The sequence below is a fragment of the Drosophila grimshawi genome, unplaced genomic scaffold (genome assembly GCF_018153295.1).
Source record: "Drosophila grimshawi isolate 15287-2541.00 unplaced genomic scaffold, ASM1815329v1 contig_311, whole genome shotgun sequence".
In the NCBI taxonomy this organism is placed as follows: Eukaryota; Metazoa; Arthropoda; class Insecta; order Diptera; family Drosophilidae; genus Drosophila; species Drosophila grimshawi.
The window spans coordinates 25,139,825-25,160,381 of NW_025063098.1; the positions used below are offsets into that span (position 1 = coordinate 25,139,825).

Genomic DNA, 20,557 nt, shown 5'->3' on the forward strand with positions numbered 1-20,557 from the left:
TGAATTTCGCTTATTTAATTTATTTATTATGGTGAACTTTTCCATTTGGCTTATATTTGCAGCGCTCTCAAAATATAAAGTGCGAAATAAAATTCAGCAAATTAAATTGATTTTTAATGATCAGTCCTAAATATTCCAGAATAAATAATCATATCGCACCAAAATTTTATTAATGAAAACATTTAACATATACACAGGGCCAGTATGATTAATATCCAAAGCAAAACAGTTTGTGAAATCTAACAGGTTATAGTTATTTTTAAATAAATTGCAATTCGGATAAATTTGTAGAGTTCACACATAATACGCAGAATTGCAAAGTATGTGGGATGTAGACCTGAGTTCCGCTCATCAAATGCTTTGGCAGCATTGCTAATACTTATGTTTATGTCCCGACATGTCTAAAAGGAAATTGGCTAGAAAATAACGCGATTCGTCTGCGGGTTTGTCGGCCTTTCGGCCTCACCACACTAAGAAGACAGGGGCAATGGAGAGAGCTACGAGGTATAGCGTAATACAAGAAAACATTTTGAACGTGTATAAAATAAACACAAAAAAAGGTACAATAAATTGAGGCAAACTTTTACACACATGCGTGCGAGTGTGTGGGTGTGTGTGTAGGAATAACAAAAGTACAAGAAAATACAAATATCGAACACAATGGAAACAATAACGTGCGAAACGATTGGAAATGCTCCACAGACACAACCACAAAGACAGCCGCAGTCGCAGTCACAGTCGCAGTAGCAGCCACTGGCCGGTCAGCGTCTGGCGTGTCAGTCAGAGTCGGAGGCAGAAGCAGCCGGTTAGCCAGCGGGCCAACAACAAGTCGCAGGCAAATACCTAAAAAAAAGAAGAGAAAAAAAACACAAATGAAACACAAATCGATAGGAATTATCGAAAATCGCGTCACGTATTTTTGTTGTTGTTGCTGTGCCTCATTTAGCTGTACAAATATTTGGTTTTAATCGAAATGCAGTTTACAGTTAGCAGCAATCACTGGAAATAAGTAATAAATTGCGTGTGCGCCTCAATAAAACAATTCCACAACAACTGCAACTGCACAGCAACAAAATGTGCCGTAGTGTTAAAAGTGCAATGTGCTAATTATGCGGGCACACAGTGCGGATACGTGTTGAAAGCCCAGCTAAAGTGAATACGTTAAGAACGACGCTACAAGTCAAAGCAAAGAGCAAAGTAGGAAGAAAAAAAAAATAAAGGGAAAAAGAAAAGCCAACGCAACACGACTTGTTGCTGGGAAATCGAAATTCAGTTATTATTGTCGTCGCGTCAAGCAAATGGAAAAGTCAAGGAAAATGTGTCTGTGCGGAATGTGAAGAAGTGTCAACGTTTACAAGTTATCAATTGTGCGCAATTGAAATGTGATTTACCTGTCTATATCTGTCTATATCCCTCTATATTTCTGTGCCTGTGTGTGTGTGTGCCTGTGTACAAGTAGTTGAAATAATGTCATGCATTGGCTCGACGGGATTTCTTTGGATGACAATTTAATTAGCGGACGCGCCAGCGGCAGCAACGGCGACAACAGCGACAACAATCAGCGGAAATCAACGCAAAGCTCATCGCCAACAAAAGCAAGTAGGTTGCAGCATAGTTACCCACCTACACAAACACACACACACATAAACATACACAATCACACTGCATTCAAAGCGTAATTTACTCGAGCGTCTTTTAAAGTTTTAATTAAAGTCCATGAAGTGTAAGCGCAAATTGATTATTGGCAAAAACCACAATTTCAAATATTTTTCACAAAAAGCTTGGCCTAAGCTCCTCAGTATGTGAGGAGTTTATTAATGCATTTCTACATACCCCAATTTGATTTTGTATTTTTGAAGACACTCGCTTTAAAAATTCATCTTGTGAATTTTTGAGATGTTTTTTAATTTATTTGACTTTTTATATTCAATTTATTGAGCAATTTTATCTTCTGTATTTTGAGTAGCATTTTAATTTATTTGACTTTTGTATTGATTTATTGAGAAATAAATCATTCACAAAAAAAAAATCAAAATGGTAGTTAATTTTCGATGAAGTGTGAGAATCAGTGTTTAATATTCAAAAAAGCCATTTCCATTACAGAATTAAAGAATAAAAAAATAATAAAATAAGTTGTGCTAAATGCCTTACCTGTGCTTGTTTCGGTTGCCTTTTTCATGTCTGAAGCATCAATTGCTTAAAAGCATTACGGGTATGAGATTTATTTCAATTACGCCGTAAAATCTACTTGAAATCGTTTAAACATGCATTTTACTCATTTCGGCCATACAATGTTCGAATGAATTTATTATGCGGTTAATTGAATGACGACCTCGCCTTTTTCGAATGTTCATCGCATTAATTTGTCTTTAGCAGCAGAGAAAAACATAATTTTAATAAATTTAATTTTCAATGGACAACACAATATTTCTGATTTAGATCCAAATTGTCGTATGGATCAGTTGTTTATTAAGCGAATATAATTAACCTTAATGTATATCGAGCAGATGCACTATACGGAATTGATGAAAACATATTTATTTCGAGAATGGATTTTAATTTAGTCCGTACAATTAGCTGCGAATGAATTAAAATTGAAAACGCTTCAATTATAATTATTTGTATTTCATTCGCGCTCATTAAAAGCATCATCGGAACATCGAACCCACGGAAGCTCTGTTCATATTTATCTGTTGATTTTGCCAAAAAAAAAGAAGAAAAAAGAAAGCATTGCTTTCGCATATGATTTTATGGCCGAGTCGAACTGTGCTACGCTTATTTTTTTTTTTTGGTAATGAAATTGATATTGCTTCCGCTACCTTGATCACAGATCCACAGGGAAAATTTTGGTTATATAGCAAGCAATATCCCGCTGCGTCCTTATGCTATATATATATATGTGCACGAAGTGTATTTTGGTTTTGTGGCAAAGCATATAACGATAACGGTAGAGTGCAGTACAGTAATAAATTCTTTTGAAAATTAATAAACCATAGAGCTAATCCTTTTATTATTTTTAGTCAGGCTGTAGAGTATCTGAGATCTTATTACTTTGAAATAATTTGATTACAAAGAAACAATTCAAATAATTAAATACCAAATTTTAATATGGCGATTTAATAAATATTTTAGTTAATACTCTCCTTAAATTAACTACACATAAACAGTTAAAATAAATTATGATACATGCAAAAACATGGCAATTGCACAGATAAAACAGCAAACTTCAATTAGAGGGTATTCAAAGATGGGCACCCCAAGAAAAAACCTTGCTGTGGCTGATTTTAATGGGTTTCAGTTGGATCGTTTCAATTAGCACTGCTAAACGGTGTGACGCATTGTTTTTATTTTCGGAAATTATTTACAAAACAGCTCGATGAATGAATAAAAGCAGCAGCAAAGGCCAAGCAAGTGTTATCCGTACTTGTAAATATCATTTAGTAAATTTGTAGACATATGGCGCACCAAATGTACACTTATTGTTTATAGAGCTCTTGCTGCACATTTTGGCGGCCAACTGGAATGTTGGCCAACATTACAGCTGACTCAGAGATTTCCGTGAGAGTGCGTTTCCAAAATAGATTCGGGTTGATCTTAGCACTCACCTTTCGGCCTGAGATGTGTCCACACATAGATAGCCGCAGAATATAAACAGACCATTTGTTTGGCAAGCATACCATTTAGTTGAAATTCTGACACATTTAAAATAAATAAAAGCGTTGCGCCAATGAGCGACTATTTTAAATACATTTCAGGATTTATGTGAATAATTAAAATTCTTTATCAAAATAAGCATCACGTTCAAAAATCTATAAATTTAGTTTGACTCTTGATTTCTCCTATGTTATGTTTACAAGCTACAAATCTTATTGAATATAAATGCTTTGCCGAAACTATAAAAACCAATTATTAAGTGACAGTGTAATTTCAAGCTTAATAATTACTTTAACATCGGAAGTTTGGAAACATAAATTAATTAAATATTTTTATTAAGGAAATTATATTATCTGTACAAATTGAGTATAAATGGTTTTCAAGATTATTTGTATAATGATGAGTTTTTTAAGTATGTGTAAGGCATACACTGAAATTTCAAGATCTTTTCAAGTATTAATTTCCGTATTAATTTTTAAGTTTTCTCTTTGTAGTTTCTAGGATCATTAAATCAGTGTAATAATAATATTAATAATCGCTTAAGAGAAACAAAATCCATTCTGAAAGTTTAATAATAAAATTGTTTATTTATGTCTACCTGTAATCCAGTGCCTGTATCCATGCAGTAGTTGTCGAAAACCTATCAAATTAAGTATTATATCGTAAAAGAGATTAATAGATTCAAAAGATTCTGGCGACACGATCGCCCCTGCTTCTTTCGCACCTCTTTTAGGCTTGGTATTATAAAGTCATTGCCTGTTAAAAACTCAAACGACAGGCACATGAAAAACTCGAATGCAATGCCCTCCTTTGAGTGATCTTTATGAGTATTTATGAGGGCAGCTTTTTCAAAAACTTTTTCTCAAGTTTGGCATAAAAAACAGAGGCAAAAAATTACGTGCCAGACGAAATAGGGAAAATGAGAAAGAGACTGTCCCATAGAGGCCAACTGCAGCTGGCAACAGGCAAAGGGAAAATCGCAAAAACCAACAAGTTTTTTCTTTTCTTTTTTATTGCCTTATTTGTTTGTATTTCGGCTATGCATTTTGGCCACGCACACAAAAAATTGCTGTTTGTATTTTTTTGTGAATCGCTTTTGCTCTCAATTTGTAGTTTGTCTAACGGATGGATGTAAATTTTGACTTGGAAGCTCACGCACATTCCCTCACTGAATTGGCATGCCGTATGCAATGTCTGCCCCAGTCGCAACCCACCAACCCCCCCGACTATCAATATCTGCGTTTGTGTGCTAGGCCTAACAACAACAAATAAAATCTATACGCAATTATTTAACATGAAAACACAAACATAAACAACGAAATATTTCAGCCGTGCGGCATGGGGCATGAGGCGGCGCAGTGGTTGCCCCGGACACAGTGGTGCAGTTAGCAGTCGCGTGCCTGCCAGGCCACAACGTATCCGACTCCCATTCCGTGCGCATTTAACCTGTGCCCCTCTCTCTGCATCTCTCTTTGTATGTGTATCTGTGTATCTGTTCCTGTCTCTTTATCTGCATTTGCATTTTGCATCTGTATCTTCGTCAACGTGTTTCGTTTTCGTTTGGAGCGGTCGTCGTCTTCCACACTTATTTCTGTGCCTGCGAACAAATTTATTTTTAAAATTCCGTTTATGATCCACTTATTTGAAATATGTGGAGCATGCGCAAGTGTCCAAGTAATAAGCCGAATTCTTCATAAATCGAATGAAATCGTTTTCACCTACTGCCTGCTAATTGATCTTCGAATCCGAAAGGCCACGGAAATAGCATTTAATTAATAGTACGCGTGCTTTTATTTATGAGTTCTTATTACGATACAGAGTAAGTTTATAAATAAATAGAAAATTCTCGTATACACTCGACTACCAGATTCCCTATTAAATTTAATTTCTTTTTAATGTGTATTAATCAAATAGTCATATAACGTTATTTTTTATTTTTAATATAAATATATTTACACTTTTTCTTCAAAAGTCGGCTGAACTCCAAATTTTTTTTTTAATTGCGAATATATCAGACAGAGATCAAATTGTAAAAGATATTTTTTTAAAGTAAAAAGAGGTTATTTTTAGAAAATTTTGCAAATGCGAAAATGTATTCATCATTGAGCCTCGAATGATGTTACCTTGATTGTTAACCTTTACCTTTAACCTTTCACCTTAAAAATGCTTAAATTGCGACTTCTATAAATTACTGGTACATCTCAAGTCTACTCCGAATAATGGATGGAAATACTCTGTTCAATGCAAATATGCTACTTTTATTCTGGAACGATTGCGAAACCAGTTGAGTTAGTTGTAATGGTGTTTTGAAAGCCTTTGGGACTTTTGGGGGACTCTGAAGAGCCAGTTTTCGATTGTAACGCATATAAATATGATGAATGATGAGAACAAGCACTTGACAACCTGATCGATAAATCAATTGCCCTGATGGATAATGCTGCTTGAACCCTTTGAATAAAATGCCAATCCCCGCCCAGCAAGCTGTCGCCCTGCTGCGTGTTGTTCTCCCTCCTCCCCGTATTGTTGTAGGTCTGAAGCCCTGTTCGAAAAATGCCTTTGTGCGATGTCTGTTCAGCCCGCTTGATGTGTGTAGTTCGAAGGAGAACACACTTTCATGAATATGAATACTTATATATGTGCATATCTTTATGCTGTCACATGGCCATTGTGTGTGAGGCAGACAGGTCCTAGAGAAAATGTAGAATGTCATTGAACATCAAGATATTAAAGTAGTCATTAATATGCCACACGTTAGCTTTTATCTGTCTAATGTGTGCGTGTTTGTGTGTGTCTAGAAAGTTTTGTGGGTCGTTAAAGTGCAGACGATGTGCTGCAATAACTATACAGTTTACATATCGCATTTTTATCTTCGACATTCATTCATTGAACTCTATTTGTATTGTTTTGGCCAATATTCAAAATGCGCTTACACACTTTAAGTCTACCTAAATAAACACGCCCTCGAGTATTTATAAACAAAATATGAAAATATTTTGTATTGATGGAAAAACGAAACACTCAAAACACACATTTACAACAACAGAAATAATTCTTTCAATTCTTATTGTCTTTGTTTTTTTTGTGTTGTTTTTTGTTATTTTTTGTACATTTTGTTTTGCTTTCGTTCGTTTTCCCCTTCCTTTTTACTTTATGTGTCTTTTTGCCTTTTTTGTTTGCTGATTTTTCTTTCATATGCGGGAAACTAACGCACGACTATGCTCCGAGAACGAAGACGTCATGCACACTATAAGCTAAATACAAGGTAACTCAACCTATCACTAAATATATAAAACTTAACATTTACATGAATCGAAAAACAATTTGTGATAAAAATCGTTTTCGAATTGCCAACTGTTCGAAGATCAGTGTTAACAAAAGCTTTCAATCAGTGAGAGAAAGAAAGCTTAAAAGCCCAAAAGCTCAAGAGCTTTTCTTAAGGATCATGCGCAGTGGAATTAATATAGATCTCTTATATTCTGAATAGAATTTGAAATTTTGATTATTACATTTACTTATAAAAAAAATATAGTTTTAAGAAAGCTTATCTTATAATCATTTTCAAATAGAATTATTTTTATTTTTGGATATATTTAAAATAATGCTCAACTTAAAATTATAACTTTTTGGTAGTCAAGAAAGAAAACCTTGCTCCATATTCAACACATTTCCAAGCTTACTTAAGATAAATAATGCGAATATACCTAACAACTAACTTCTTTTTATTATCATAGTAATCGATTTCATTACTGTTAATATTTTATACATTTTCTTAATATCCGTTAAGAAATTTCAATAATGTCTTAAACAAACAGTTCGATGACATCTTAACAAATATTAAGATATAATCATCCTAGATTAAACTGTCAGCGTCAAATGAATATCAAAGTAAACAATAGCAACAACGAAAACGAATGACATGCGATGACAGCTTCAATTTGGCACGAGTTTTGAAAAAACAAATAAATAATAATAATAGAAAAAACATATATAATTATATATACATTTTCTTTGTTGTCTAATATTAATTGGCAGGCATAACCTCTGCTAATTTTTTAATGGCTTATAAATAATTTAATTTCACACATTTGCATAAGCAAATAAATGTGTAAATATTATTTATTGCCGGCCCTGTGAACCTAACATTTTTTTAAATTCACTGAAAAAGTATAATAAATGTGTCGAGGGCCAGCTAGTAAGTATTCGAAATAAACAGAGAAGCGAGTAATTTGGCAGCTTTCCAATATTTTATAATTAATAATGCAGGTGCAGAAGCCACAGGAGTAGAAAAAAGGAAAAGTTGTTGACCTTCCAAAACAAAATCTATTGATTGAGCCAAGTCAAAATGCGCGGAATATGCTGAGATCGATTATATTAACGAGTTATTAGCTGTGGATCGATTGCTTATTATAAACGTCCCTCGTTCGATACTTTTTTAATTATGTTTAGAGTATCTCAAATGTAAACCATCTATATGATCCGAGCTGACAGATAATTGGGTAAATCACTCGAAATTTAACGATCGCATATAAATAATATTAATTAGTGGTTTAGTTGGTTTTTGTGTTGGCGTTTCAGATACTTTTATTTTGCACCACTTATAGCCACCGTCAGTTCCATGACACATTTCAGCTACTTATTTTTGTATTTTTCGCGTGCTACCCAACTCATCATTAGCCAACACATATTGTATATGTGTAAAAAATAGCTTAACAATTAGCAAGGTTATTTTATTTTAACTCAGTAGTTGAGCTGTAAAATTAATTGAAATTGCGGTGCAGCTGGTAATTTATATTATCTGCTGCTTATTGTTAAAATAAATGCATTTTTTCGGTTTGGGCCCGATAAACCAATTGTAAACTACAAAAAACACTTTCACCTATAAGCCAAGCTGTGCTCGCAATCAGATTAATGGGTTGATTAAACTTAAATTATTTTATATGTTAGCAAACAGCAAAAATAATTAAACAGCAGATTGAAATTCCTATTTGGATTGGCAATATTCATAAATAGATTCGCATTGTATTATTTTTTTTTTAATATTATTATATTAAATAATTAAAAGCAATCCTTACAAATAAATAATTTGCTTAATAAAATTGGAAATAAATGGACTTATATTTGAATTCAGCTAGATAAAATTAAGGAAATTTTATGTATATTTATTACCTATTCACCATTGTTTATTATACATTTACAATGTTATGCATATGTGCATGTATACAAATATATACGTCAGATTGTATATTTAACATAATCGTAAAAGCTTTTTTTGCTCAAGATTCGCATACTGTTTGACTACATCAAAAGTTCAAATTCTGACGTTTAATCTCTTTTGCATACTCTATAAACTTCAACCACTTAAGTTCTTGTATCAAGTTAATCTGCTTTTCTAGTTAACAACTCTGAAAAGACTTGACAGTAATTTGAAAATAAAGTGAAATTACTGATTATATTACCTGATAAGCTTGATAACTATTATGAGATCTTTTAATTCTAATTGCCTAGGCACCAAGTGGAAAAAAATGTTATATTTTTGCCCATTTATTTGCATGGCTTACTGAGAGTATTGATTTATCGGTCTGTGATATTCAATTTGCGCTTGGGTTTTTCTTTTCATATTTAATCTCTGAGCAACATGCGCACATTTCATTGAGAACGATGATTTGTTAATATTGGTAGTGCCTTTAAGATTTACCCGACGCCTCATTTGCTTTATGAAACTTTTCATTGTATTGAATTGTAGTTTTTTTTTTAGTTTAGTTTTTATTAAAAATTGAACTAGTTGCCGTCAGGGGCAGAGCTTGTTGCTCTTGGCGGCATTCAATGCCAGTCGTTGGCGTTCGTTTGTTGCTTTTGTTCTGTTGTTGTAGTCGTTTGTTTTTGGCCAAAACTGATCTCGCCCAACTGTCAGTTTTCTGTTCATAGTCGAATCGTGCGGTATTGCAATACGAAAAACATTTTTCAGTCTTCGCTGCGGTGAATTTTCCCTTGTTATCTAATTTTTCATATGCTTTAAAGCCAATTTGTTTGCTAAAATGTTTAACAACAATGAACAAAATTTAGCTAATTAATTTGGGCTAAAGCTAAGCACGTGTGTCCTATGGATTTGTATATGTTTGTGATGCGATCTCATTCAAAACTATTTTGTGTCACCGTTTGATTAAGTTGTGCAAATTGTGTGTATTAAATGAAAAACGCGAAAAGTAGCCGAACACATAATGATCGCAATGGGCGCAAGGGTAGCAAACGCTCTGAGAAGGGAAAGTAAGCAATTGACATAGTTTTACAATTTGTTCTACATGCATTTTATATATTGTATACGCACAGTTTCAGTAGCGAACATCTGGAACTCGTGCCTTATATCGATTAATACTAAAAGTCATTAAAAATTTCGAATATTCACACACTTTAGCGATCGTAAAATAAACATTTCTTACCACATTCAGACCCAAAAATAAAGTTTATTATTTATCATCGAGTCATGCACATTGTTTAAATTTACATGTTCTACACAATGTTTATCCACAACTCAAGCAAATCATTGCATGCTTTTGTTTTCATATGCCCCGCTCTCTTGTTCTAAATATCAACGTCGCATTTTATGAATAAATCTGCCATACATTTCGCTTTCTATCGATCATAAGTTTATCGATTCAATTGTGCTTTCACACGAATCGCTCATGAATTCGACTGTTGCTCTCTTGCTCTCGTGCGTTAAAAATAGATTCTCATATCAGGGCTGCATCGTCGTGGTTCCGGAACGAGATTTAACGAAAAAGCTTTGCCATTGATTGAGTTGGTATTTTGAATGTGTGAGTTATTTTAAATGTGTGTTGCGGCATAAGCAGAAAATGAATTAAAGACGAAGTATACAAAATCATTTTTAAAGATAATCTGATTCTTAAACTAATCTTCCTACAGAAAATGCGTATAATAAATAAGTTTTGAATATCAAATATTGTATAGACTATTTTTATTTGAATTATACATATATTTGTACATTTCAAGGGTAAGGGTATTTCATGTTCCTTATTGCCGACAGTGTGTCACATATTTATTTCGAAATTATGGTTTATGTTTTATTTGTTTTAATACATTTGCCAAAAAAAAAGCCGGCTAGTTTCCGAAGAAACTAAAATAAAATGCTGATATTATGATAGACTATCAAATACCATAATTAAATAAATTCATATATGTTTCTGATGTACCTTTGATTTAAAAATCAATGTGTATGAAGTTAACAATTCTGGATATACTCATTTTGAAGAAGTTCCAAAATATATGGAAATATTCCAAATATAAACAATTTCTTCTATATTCGGTATATTTGCTTTCGCATATGTACCCTTTAAGGAATATGGCCGCAGGGTATCAGCATGCTTAGCTCGATGGCATTTAGTCCAACAGGTCGGCAGTTTTTCAAAAATATTCAGACAGCAGTGTCAAAAAAAAATTCACGCGCATATTTTTTTAAATTCGTAAAAAAGCGTAAGTTATGGAAAATTTGCAGAGGCTTTTTATGGATCATTTGGGATTTGTGCATAGCTTTTAATTGATTTAATTTGATTAGACAAATAATCACTATAAAGCAGAAAAGCCAATGGCAATATACTTAAATAATTATTGCTAAAGGTATAATATATACAAAAGTATATGTGTTTCCCACTCGTATTCGACATGAAAGCACTTGGTTGGAAAAAACGTTTTTATGTTTTCGAAGTCGATGTAATTTATAGTTTGTTTGCGCTTTTTTCTTTTGACTAGACAGTTGAGGCATATCACCTACAGTCGTATTGCTTGGCTCTTGAAATGATGGTCTTAAATGTGACTCGTTCCAAGCAAAATATATCAGTGGCATATATTTATTTGACTACGTCGCGATTATATTATTTATTTATGTTCGGCGAGTGTTGAAAGTCTACAAATACAGACCCAGTTAAATGCCTAATAATTGGGTAAACGCATAGCAGAACTGGAGCTACCCTATTCAGTTGACTTACAGCAGTCGGTGCGGCATGATCAAACTTCCGATCAGATATAGATTGTTCATATAGATATTCAACTAAATAATATAGATTCGGTATGCTGATTGGCAGGCGTTCACGATGGCAACCCCTGACAGATCAAAGGCAATAAATACACATATATATTTATTAATATTTTATCATATCTGAATATTTGCAAACATTTCTAAGATATCTTTTTATGTATTTATAGATTGGACAGAAAGTCATCACGTGGCATGATATACGAAAATGAAGAGCTCAGGTTGCGCACAATCAATATAAATGCGGAAGTAGAGCGAGGTGAATACCAATCAAAACATCAATTTACAAAATCCTCCATAATAATTAATTAAATAAAGAATTAAAAAAAAAAATAAAAATAAATCCGGTAAACAGGAAACGCATAAATCAGAAACTAAAACATAAGAAATCCAATTAAAAAGACATTATAACTAGGAAAAATATGCGCAATGTGTTAGGAAAAACAAAAATTAAAGATGCGACTAGCCAAAAAAGAGCCATACATATATATTTGTACATATATTTTTTATATTCAATGTTTTCGTTGGAAAAGCATAGGATAAGCGAATGTAAACAATAAGATTTAAGGTGACCAGCTGCTCTGATGAGCATTGAGCGCATTCACTGTTTCTATGTGCTTAGAACAAAGATTAAAATATAAGCAAGATAATAGCCACTGATTATCTCAAAATATGCCAAAAGAATTTGGGTTTGCTGTTAGAGTCTATAAAAATACACGCCACGCTCTTCAAATCACTTAATTATCCACGTTCTCTGTTGGCTGAATTCGCAATCGTTTTACTGCAAGTATTTATAGATTTATTTATAATTAATTCCTTAATAATTGTAGGTCAATCGGATATCAAGCGTTTGAGGCGTGAAAATGAGCATCTGCGCCGTGAGATTTGGACACTTCGTGATGAATGCGACCGGCTCAACAAGCGCTTCAAGGCAAAGCTGAGTGAACACGAGTTTGGCGGCTGTCGCAGCAGCGGGGGCAGCGGGCGTCGCTGCAGCGGTGGCGGCAGAGCCAGCGCAGGTTGTGATGGAAACAGTGATGTGAGTAAGCACAAAGCGCACACCAAAAGTATTTCCATACTCAATAGTATCCACTCTCTACTCCACCCGACAGGACTCTGACTCATGTGATACCTGTCGCTGCGAGGACGACGGCCAGTGCAGCGATGAGTGCTGCCAGGAGAGCGGCTCGTGTGCATCAATCAAACCGCCGTTGCCACCAGAGGAGTCCAATGCCAAGGCTCTTGAATGCAATCCACCAGCGATGCCGGATAACCAGCCAATGCACTTTGACCATCTGTCTGTGGTGTCGGAGGAGACGCTTAGCAATCCGGAAATGATGCTGTCACAGCCACCGGAGCATCAACTGATGATTTGTACGCCCGATGTCAATGGCTCGCAGAGTACACTGCCCAGCCTGGTGGGACCACTAACGCCCCTCACGCCCATCGAGCTAGTGGCCAACCAGTTAAATGATTTGCAGGCAATGGTGCCGCCGCTCTCCTACTTTGAGAACATTCTTGCGCAGCATCTGGGTCATAATCAGGGTAAGCTTGTCACGGCTAATTACTTAATTATGTACGCATAGAAAGTGGGTAACATAGTATCAATAAATTGAGTAAACTAATTAGATACAGAGCGGACAACATCAACTCCATATAGTATATATATAAATAAATAAATTGATCTGTTTGATAAGCAAACAACAAAGCCACATCAGACTGTTTGCATAGTTGTCATATCATTGTCGACCTCAGATTCTATAAGAGCATGAGACTAGATGTGCATAATACATATGTATGTGTTCCCATTCGATATTTCTAATGTTATGCATACTTAGAATATTGGTCAAATTATATCAACAAATTAAGTAAACTATTCCAGCAGATATCAGACAAACTTAGCTTCATAAATTATATATTTCTTTGAACTATTGATTTGAAAGCAAAGTCGATGTTTTCGAAGTTTTATGCCATATGAATTCAAATTACAAATATTTTATTTGAATATCTCTCTGCCATCCGGAAAAATCATTTAAATATAATTTAAATAAATAATGAATATATACTGTATATGAATATATATATAATACTCCTACTTATTTTAAATGATGGCTCTTTCGAATTACAGTGTTGACACCGACACCTGAATTAGGCACAAGCTCCAGCACGAGCACCGGCAAGACCATGAAGCATACCAATGGCTGGGATTACAATCTGCAGTCACCGTTCTCGCAGCTCAAATACTCCAATGCATCGTCGCCATCGCGCTCTCCTCCCCCACAGCCACTGACTACCTTTGTGCCCACAGGCACGCTGCAGGCGCTGCCCAGGATAGCACTGAATGTGCCCGCGCCGACGGCACCCGGTGGCATCATTGAGACCGTAGCCATAACCACAAACACAACGCAACAAGCGCTCAACAGCCCCAAGCATTTTTTTGCTCCGATGAAGCCGCGTCTCAAGCTCAACACGGAGCTGGCCAATCGGGGTCAGGACACACTGCCGCCAGGCTCGCCGCCTCCGCCGCTGGAGACTGCAACTCCGCTGCGCGAACCTCCCGATATTTTTGTAAATAATGCGCTTGCGACACCTTATCAGCGTCCCGGCCCGAAGATCTCTCCACAAGTAAGTCCGCGTCATCGTTCGCGATCCCATTGCCAGGCGCACCAGCATCACCAGCACCACCGTCAGCACCGTCATGGCCAGCAGCAGCATGCCTCACTCTCACCACCGCCACCCGTGCAGCACCAGCAGCATTGTTCACTGCATCGGGCGGTGGTGAATGTGGCCGCTGCCGTCGGCCTGGGCATTGGTGGTGCTGAGGTGAATGCCTGTGCCGGCAGTGTGGTTGATATTTATGCTGCTGCGCTTGCCGCTGCTGCTGCTTCAGCTGTCCGATCAGCATCATCGGCGCCCCCATCTCCGCTGCCCCTGACCCGTGGCTCAATGGAGCCAGTGTACGCGACCGCACAAAAAGGCTGCCATAGCAGCTGCAAATCTGCGACAGCTCTCACACAGCCCGTGATGACCGTCACGACGAACACCACAAAGACAACCGCATCGCCACTGCGGCTGGTCACAAGCCTGACCCACTCTGCAGGCGGCTGTAAGCCGTCTGCCGCAGTTTTCGCCACGAGCATCGTGGATATTGGCAGTCAGGTGAGGGGATGATCTGCATACGGATCATCAACAGCAGTCAATCATCCGGCTTGAGAATCCCCCACGTTTCATCGTTTCTAGAATTTCATTTGCCTTTTCCAATGGTTATCAGAGTGGTTATTATTGATATATTATGTGTATGTGTATCTTTTTTTCTGCTTTTTTTCGAGTTGTTTTGTGTGAAAATAAGAGAGGTTATGCAATTTTTCTAAGTTGAATTATCTTACATCAATTATAATGATTCCATCTGTGTAAATTTAGCTTAGATACGTAGAATAAAACATAAACAAACTTTTTTCAATGGAAGTGTAATTTATAATTATAATTATAATTATACACCCTCATTCTCTCAACTAAATGTCTAGCTAGCATATTTGTATTATTATTTCGGTTTTATATATTGTTTGATTTAAATTTGTAAATTCATTTTCCATAGTTTCAAATCGTTACACTTAGAGAATATTTAAAAAAAAAACAAGTCAGTGTAGATAATTACTGTATTGAGTTACTTATATTATTAGAATTTACTATCTCAACTTGTTGAATCCACTTATAAATATTTGTATCCAAAATAACATAAATCCTGATGTAGATTTGAATTTATTATATCATAGCCTCTTCCTTAAATTGCCAAAATTAATTACTTTAAGTAAAATGTTATACTTAAATTAATTGCATAACTTTTACAACTCAAAACTTTTGTTTTGTCCCCAGACGGATTCTGTGAATTTGGAGTCAATATTAAACGACATAGAGACAATTTCGGAGGACATTCTGGCCATACAGTTGGAGAAGAGTAGATCACGCGATAACCTAATATCCCCCTCTGGTCAAATCAAGGACAACACTAAGAAACCCTATCGCTCCGAGATGAATCTCTATCTGCAGTATGACGGCACAACCCCAGCCACTTCGAATGGAACAGCCATCACTGAGACAACAAATACTGCAACCTCTGATTCCAATAGCAGTCACAAGCTGTCAAGTCGCGCGCGTTCTCTGGAACGCGAACACACGGACAGTCCGGCGCCGCACATGCCCGATCCAATGGCTCCGTTTCCGGAGAAGTGCACGTATCTGGGTTTCGAGCAGATCAATCAGACGGTCAGTGTGCAGCAGTCACCGTCGGGTCAGAAGCCGCCAATTGGCGCTAAGCCCAATCTTCCTGCCAAGCCGCCGCCACCTTTGCCACCAGCGCGCCGTCCAGCCCAGCCTACAGAGCCACCACCAGCACCACCAGCTGGACTCTCTCCAAACAAGAGCCACCTGTACAAATCACTCGCCTCAGCGGCGGCAGCCAAAAGAGCTATATTTCGCTCCACACCATCGCAACTGACGAGATCCCTTGATGTGGAGTGCACCGGTGGCAACGAGCCAGCTGCCGACGAAGCCGATCCTCTGGCTGTCAATGAGGTGGGAACTATTTTCCTTATTTCTTGACCATTCAATTTTTATACAGAAATAATATTATTGATTCAGTTGTTTTATATTTGAATAATCCTTGCGTACCCAATCAGAGTTTTTGATTTATTGGTTTTGAACCTACTCAAACATAATCATTATTTTTTAGTCTCATTTCTACTCGGGATAATTATTTTGACCTGAATAAAATCATTACTAAATGAAAAAAAAATGCAAAAGTTAATAATCATTACAATATGATTTGCAAATTATAAAATTCTAATGATTATGGTCCATGCTCCAAAAAGTATCCATTTGGTTTATTCAGCGATAGCTAATTTGATATACAAGTTAATTCGTCTTTTTGGTACACTTTCTTCCATTTTCAAAAACTATTTTGGTAATGGCAGAACATATTTTGGATTCAGTCGGATAGAATCATATTATTAAAAAGCTGCCATTAAAACTGTAACACAAAAATTACTCCACCTTTCATATCAACAAAAATCGAACAATTATATTCCATACAATTAGTCAGTTGATTAAATTAAAAATAAAATTTGACTTCAATCTACAAGGATGTGAAATCTTTGGCTTGCTTGCTGTTCATACTTGTAATTCAAAATGTTTCCCTCTCTGTTATCAGCAGGATGATGAGACGGCCAAACGGAGGGCGCGTCGTGTTTCCATAGTGTGTGGTGAGGAGCAGCAGGCTGTGGTAAATGGCGCCGTTGTATGCACTGCACCCACTCTGCCGACAGCAACAGCCAGTTGCATCGATTTGCCCAGCGCTGCAGCTGGAGTTTTGCAACATCCGAACATTAAGGCATTCAGGCAGATGAGCCATAGCACGCCCAGTTCGCCACATTCCTCGCGCCGGCGCACCAACAGCAACACAATGACAGGAGGGAATCCCGAGGTGTCGGCCACATCCTCGGCACCACCCAGCACCACACACCATCATCATCATCGAAAAGAGAGCAGCGATCCGGCGCCTATGACCACAGCGACAGTTAGCCGCACAAAATGCTCGCGACGTCACTCGGAGGGCACCGTTCACAATGCCCATCGGATTAGCAACTCGAGTGGTGGCGGTGGTGGTGCTGGTGGTCATCATCATCATCACACGCACCACCATCAGCACAGCAGTTTGATCAGCAGCAATCCGCATCATAGTCACCATTCCCATCAGGATAGCAATCATGAGACGGTCACCTCCCTGTCCGACCGCAACTCCAACAGCTTTGGCTCTTCGCGGGAATCCTCGACGAGCTTCAGCATGCGCTCCAACCGGCGCAAGATCTCGATAAGCTCGCATACGGGCGGCAAGATACCCTGGTGCGGCTGCTGGGGAAATGGATGTCTCTAAAGTGTGAATTGAGTGTAAATCTATGTTTAGTTAGAAATTAGGGGCCTAAGGGATAATTGACAGGAGCTGCCGTCCTAGAAACAAATAAATCCATATTTTTAGAACCTACTCACATGTTGACATATGGGTTAATTAGTCTGCAATGAACAAATGTGGAAATGGAGAGTTCTCAGCCATCGACTTATTCAATTTTCATAGTATGCATTTTTTAAAAAATCAATCGGCAAGTACAAAAGAATGATAATTTGATTCTGGAATGAAGTCGATTTAAAACATTTTCATAATGAGCATTTTTTCAAAAAATCAATCGATAAGTACAAAAAAAAAAAAAAACACAGAATTCGATGCGGCTCAGTTATAGGTTAACGTAATAAATATATTTTTAATTTAGATTAATTAATTAATTGCGTTCTGTTCGTAATTGTATTCAGTTAATTAAATTTATATGTATGAATATTGGATTGTACATATTCTGGCATACGAGTATTTCGATTGTGTGTAGTGCCTAATTTATAAGTATTTACGGAAAATATTGTAAAATAAATCAATATTGTTGTTCAATTGGGATAAACATAAATATAATAGTTAAAGGTCGAATGCGTGTTTGCCTTCTCATATTTGTAGGTATTGAATTATTTATCAGCCAAGTTGTGAATACTAGAAAACTAGACCACTATAGAAGTGAGATATATATTACATTACTTTATATTACAAATACTTTTATATACCTGTAGATATTCAATTAAAGCTTGTTGAATGTTGAAGGTTGAACAGCTTCGACATGGACTAGATGTAGAGGACGATAATAGCACAGAAAAGAGGAGACAAGTACATATGCAACTGAAATTGTGCAACACGCAAAAATACTCAAATATCAAATGCAAATTAACGAAAATTAAGTCGTAATGATGGACGACACACAAACGTCATTTGAAAGGATACAAAACAAAATCAATTTCAACATGAAGCAGCGCAAATTACCCTTGCGAATAGCGAAAGTATGTCACTAATGGTATTTCAGGATCTCTTTCAATTATTATTATAAATATATCGGCCACAAGCTATCAGCAGAACATGGAATGTAAAGTCAAAGTATTATTATTCACTCACTTAGACAATTGTTCAAGCCATATCTGACTGGTGTTAATTGAGCGTTGATTATACCCAAAGCAAATACAATAAATGACTCACCACAGAGCCATTATATTGTTATAGAAGTAAAATAATTACAATTTGTAGCATCTGCATTCAATTTATGGCTGTCTTTGATGCCACATTGCCAATAGCTAGATTTTATTGCGTTCTTTATTTTGACCACTTATTTTGTTCTGTTTCTTTTTCTCTCCGTTGACTGAATCCAGATGCACTAGCCAACAAGCTGAGATATAAATTTATAATCATTATATATTGCTTAAATTGACTCGAATTGGCATTTGACATTAAAATTGAATTCATGAACACATATATTCATAGTTTATAGTCTTTTAATTTCAATTTGTGGACAAATCATGGCTGGCTATTAAAACTCGAATTAAATGGGAACAGTATGCATTTAAAATAAAATTGAATGAATTGCACAAGACTTTTTAAGAGACACAAGTTCTTAGCCAAAACATTTATTAAAGAGATCTACCAATTTTTCTTTTGCAGCTTATTCAACCGCACGAGTAAAGCGCCCTTAATAACTTATTTTTGTACGCTGAGCCAAAGAGATAAAAAGTATTTAAATGTACTTAAATCTACGTATGTATGTACATACAAGCACACATGCAAATATCTTATGAATAAAGTGAGGACACCATTTAAAAAGTCGTGGGCCAAGTGCTCACATCATTTGCGTTTAAGTAATTGCTTCGAGTGTTATAGACAGTCGTGAATGTTCGTGTCTATATATAAGAGGAGCATACATGATTTAAATGTCTGTATGAATTGGGGGATGTCTGAGTGTGAGTGTGAGCGAGGGGTTGGGGTTAGGGTTGGGGTTGCAATTTATATGTAAATACACGAGCAGGTGCCCAGTGCCAAGTGTGATGGCATTTGTGGCTTTTCGCATGGATCTCCCATTGGTGTTAAAATGATTTATGCGCCTGGCATACGTGGCGTATACTTATTTTATGATTTCAATGAATGCTGACGAGGCGTACGCTTTGGCGCCCTTTACCAATGTCTGCCCTCACACAATCTTGCACACACACACACACACACACACACACACACACACACATCCGCTGTCTTAATCATGGCGTATTTTAGACAGACGAGCACACAAATACATACTTACACATTAGGGATTGCTATCAGACGAATCCACGTCTACGCCTTATATTACCATAAAATCAGCCGGCTTCAAGCAGCCGGCGGCGACGACTTTGTCATCAATCGTTATACGGCTTTATTCTCTATTCTTTAGTATTTGTTTTTGTTTTTTTTTTTTTGTTGTCAGCGCTTTGACATATTAACAATTTGTCAAGCCAAATTAGGCAGCGGCAGCAAGCGGCGATGTCACCGCGTAAAAATCAATGCACACCAACTAATTACTCCGCAAAGCTTCTCCAGACACAGACTTACACACACACACACCCACACAGATACAAATTTGTGGAGATCCCAGTTGGCTGACGTTGCTGATTACTTTGCTTGCAACAGATGAGCTTGAGCCATACTGCTGCTCCTGCTGCAGTTGCAGTTCTGCTGCGCATTAACTGAGTGGACAAGCCACACACACACACACACACACACAAGCACATAGAGAGAATCATCGGCCAGAATCTGCTGAATATTGCAAGTAGCAACTGATGATGTCCCAGTTGGCACACTTGGACAGCTACACATACACATACCTAAACACACACACACACACATACTTATACACACGCATCCTCTGTGGGGGCAACAGATGCTGTTCGTTGCAGCATCTGCACTTTTCC

The 20,557-nt window shown here is 36.6% G+C and overlaps 1 protein-coding gene across 10 annotated transcripts; it reads left to right on the forward strand.

Annotated features, from left to right (window-relative positions):
- Nucleotides 1–598: 598 nt before the first annotated feature.
- Nucleotides 599–17,992, forward strand: LOC6568026 (proteoglycan 4). Of its 10 annotated transcripts, none has more exons than XM_032740602.2 (8): nt 599–1,599; nt 6,880–6,916; nt 11,872–11,960; nt 12,532–12,740; nt 12,814–13,246; nt 13,830–14,860; nt 15,575–16,273; nt 16,911–17,992. In XM_032740602.2, the coding sequence occupies exons 1-8, from the start codon at nt 1,473–1,475 to the stop codon at nt 17,628–17,630; spliced, it is 3,345 nt and encodes a 1,114-aa protein (XP_032596493.1). In that variant the 5' UTR covers nt 599–1,472; the 3' UTR covers nt 17,631–17,992. The 10 variants fall into 10 exon arrangements, with proteins under 10 accessions (XP_032596493.1, XP_032596492.1, XP_032596497.1 ...); XM_032740601.2 differs by having other exon boundaries at nt 600–1,599; nt 16,908–17,992; XM_032740606.2 differs by having other exon boundaries at nt 607–1,599; nt 13,830–14,326.
- Nucleotides 17,993–20,557: the final 2,565 nt, after the last annotated feature.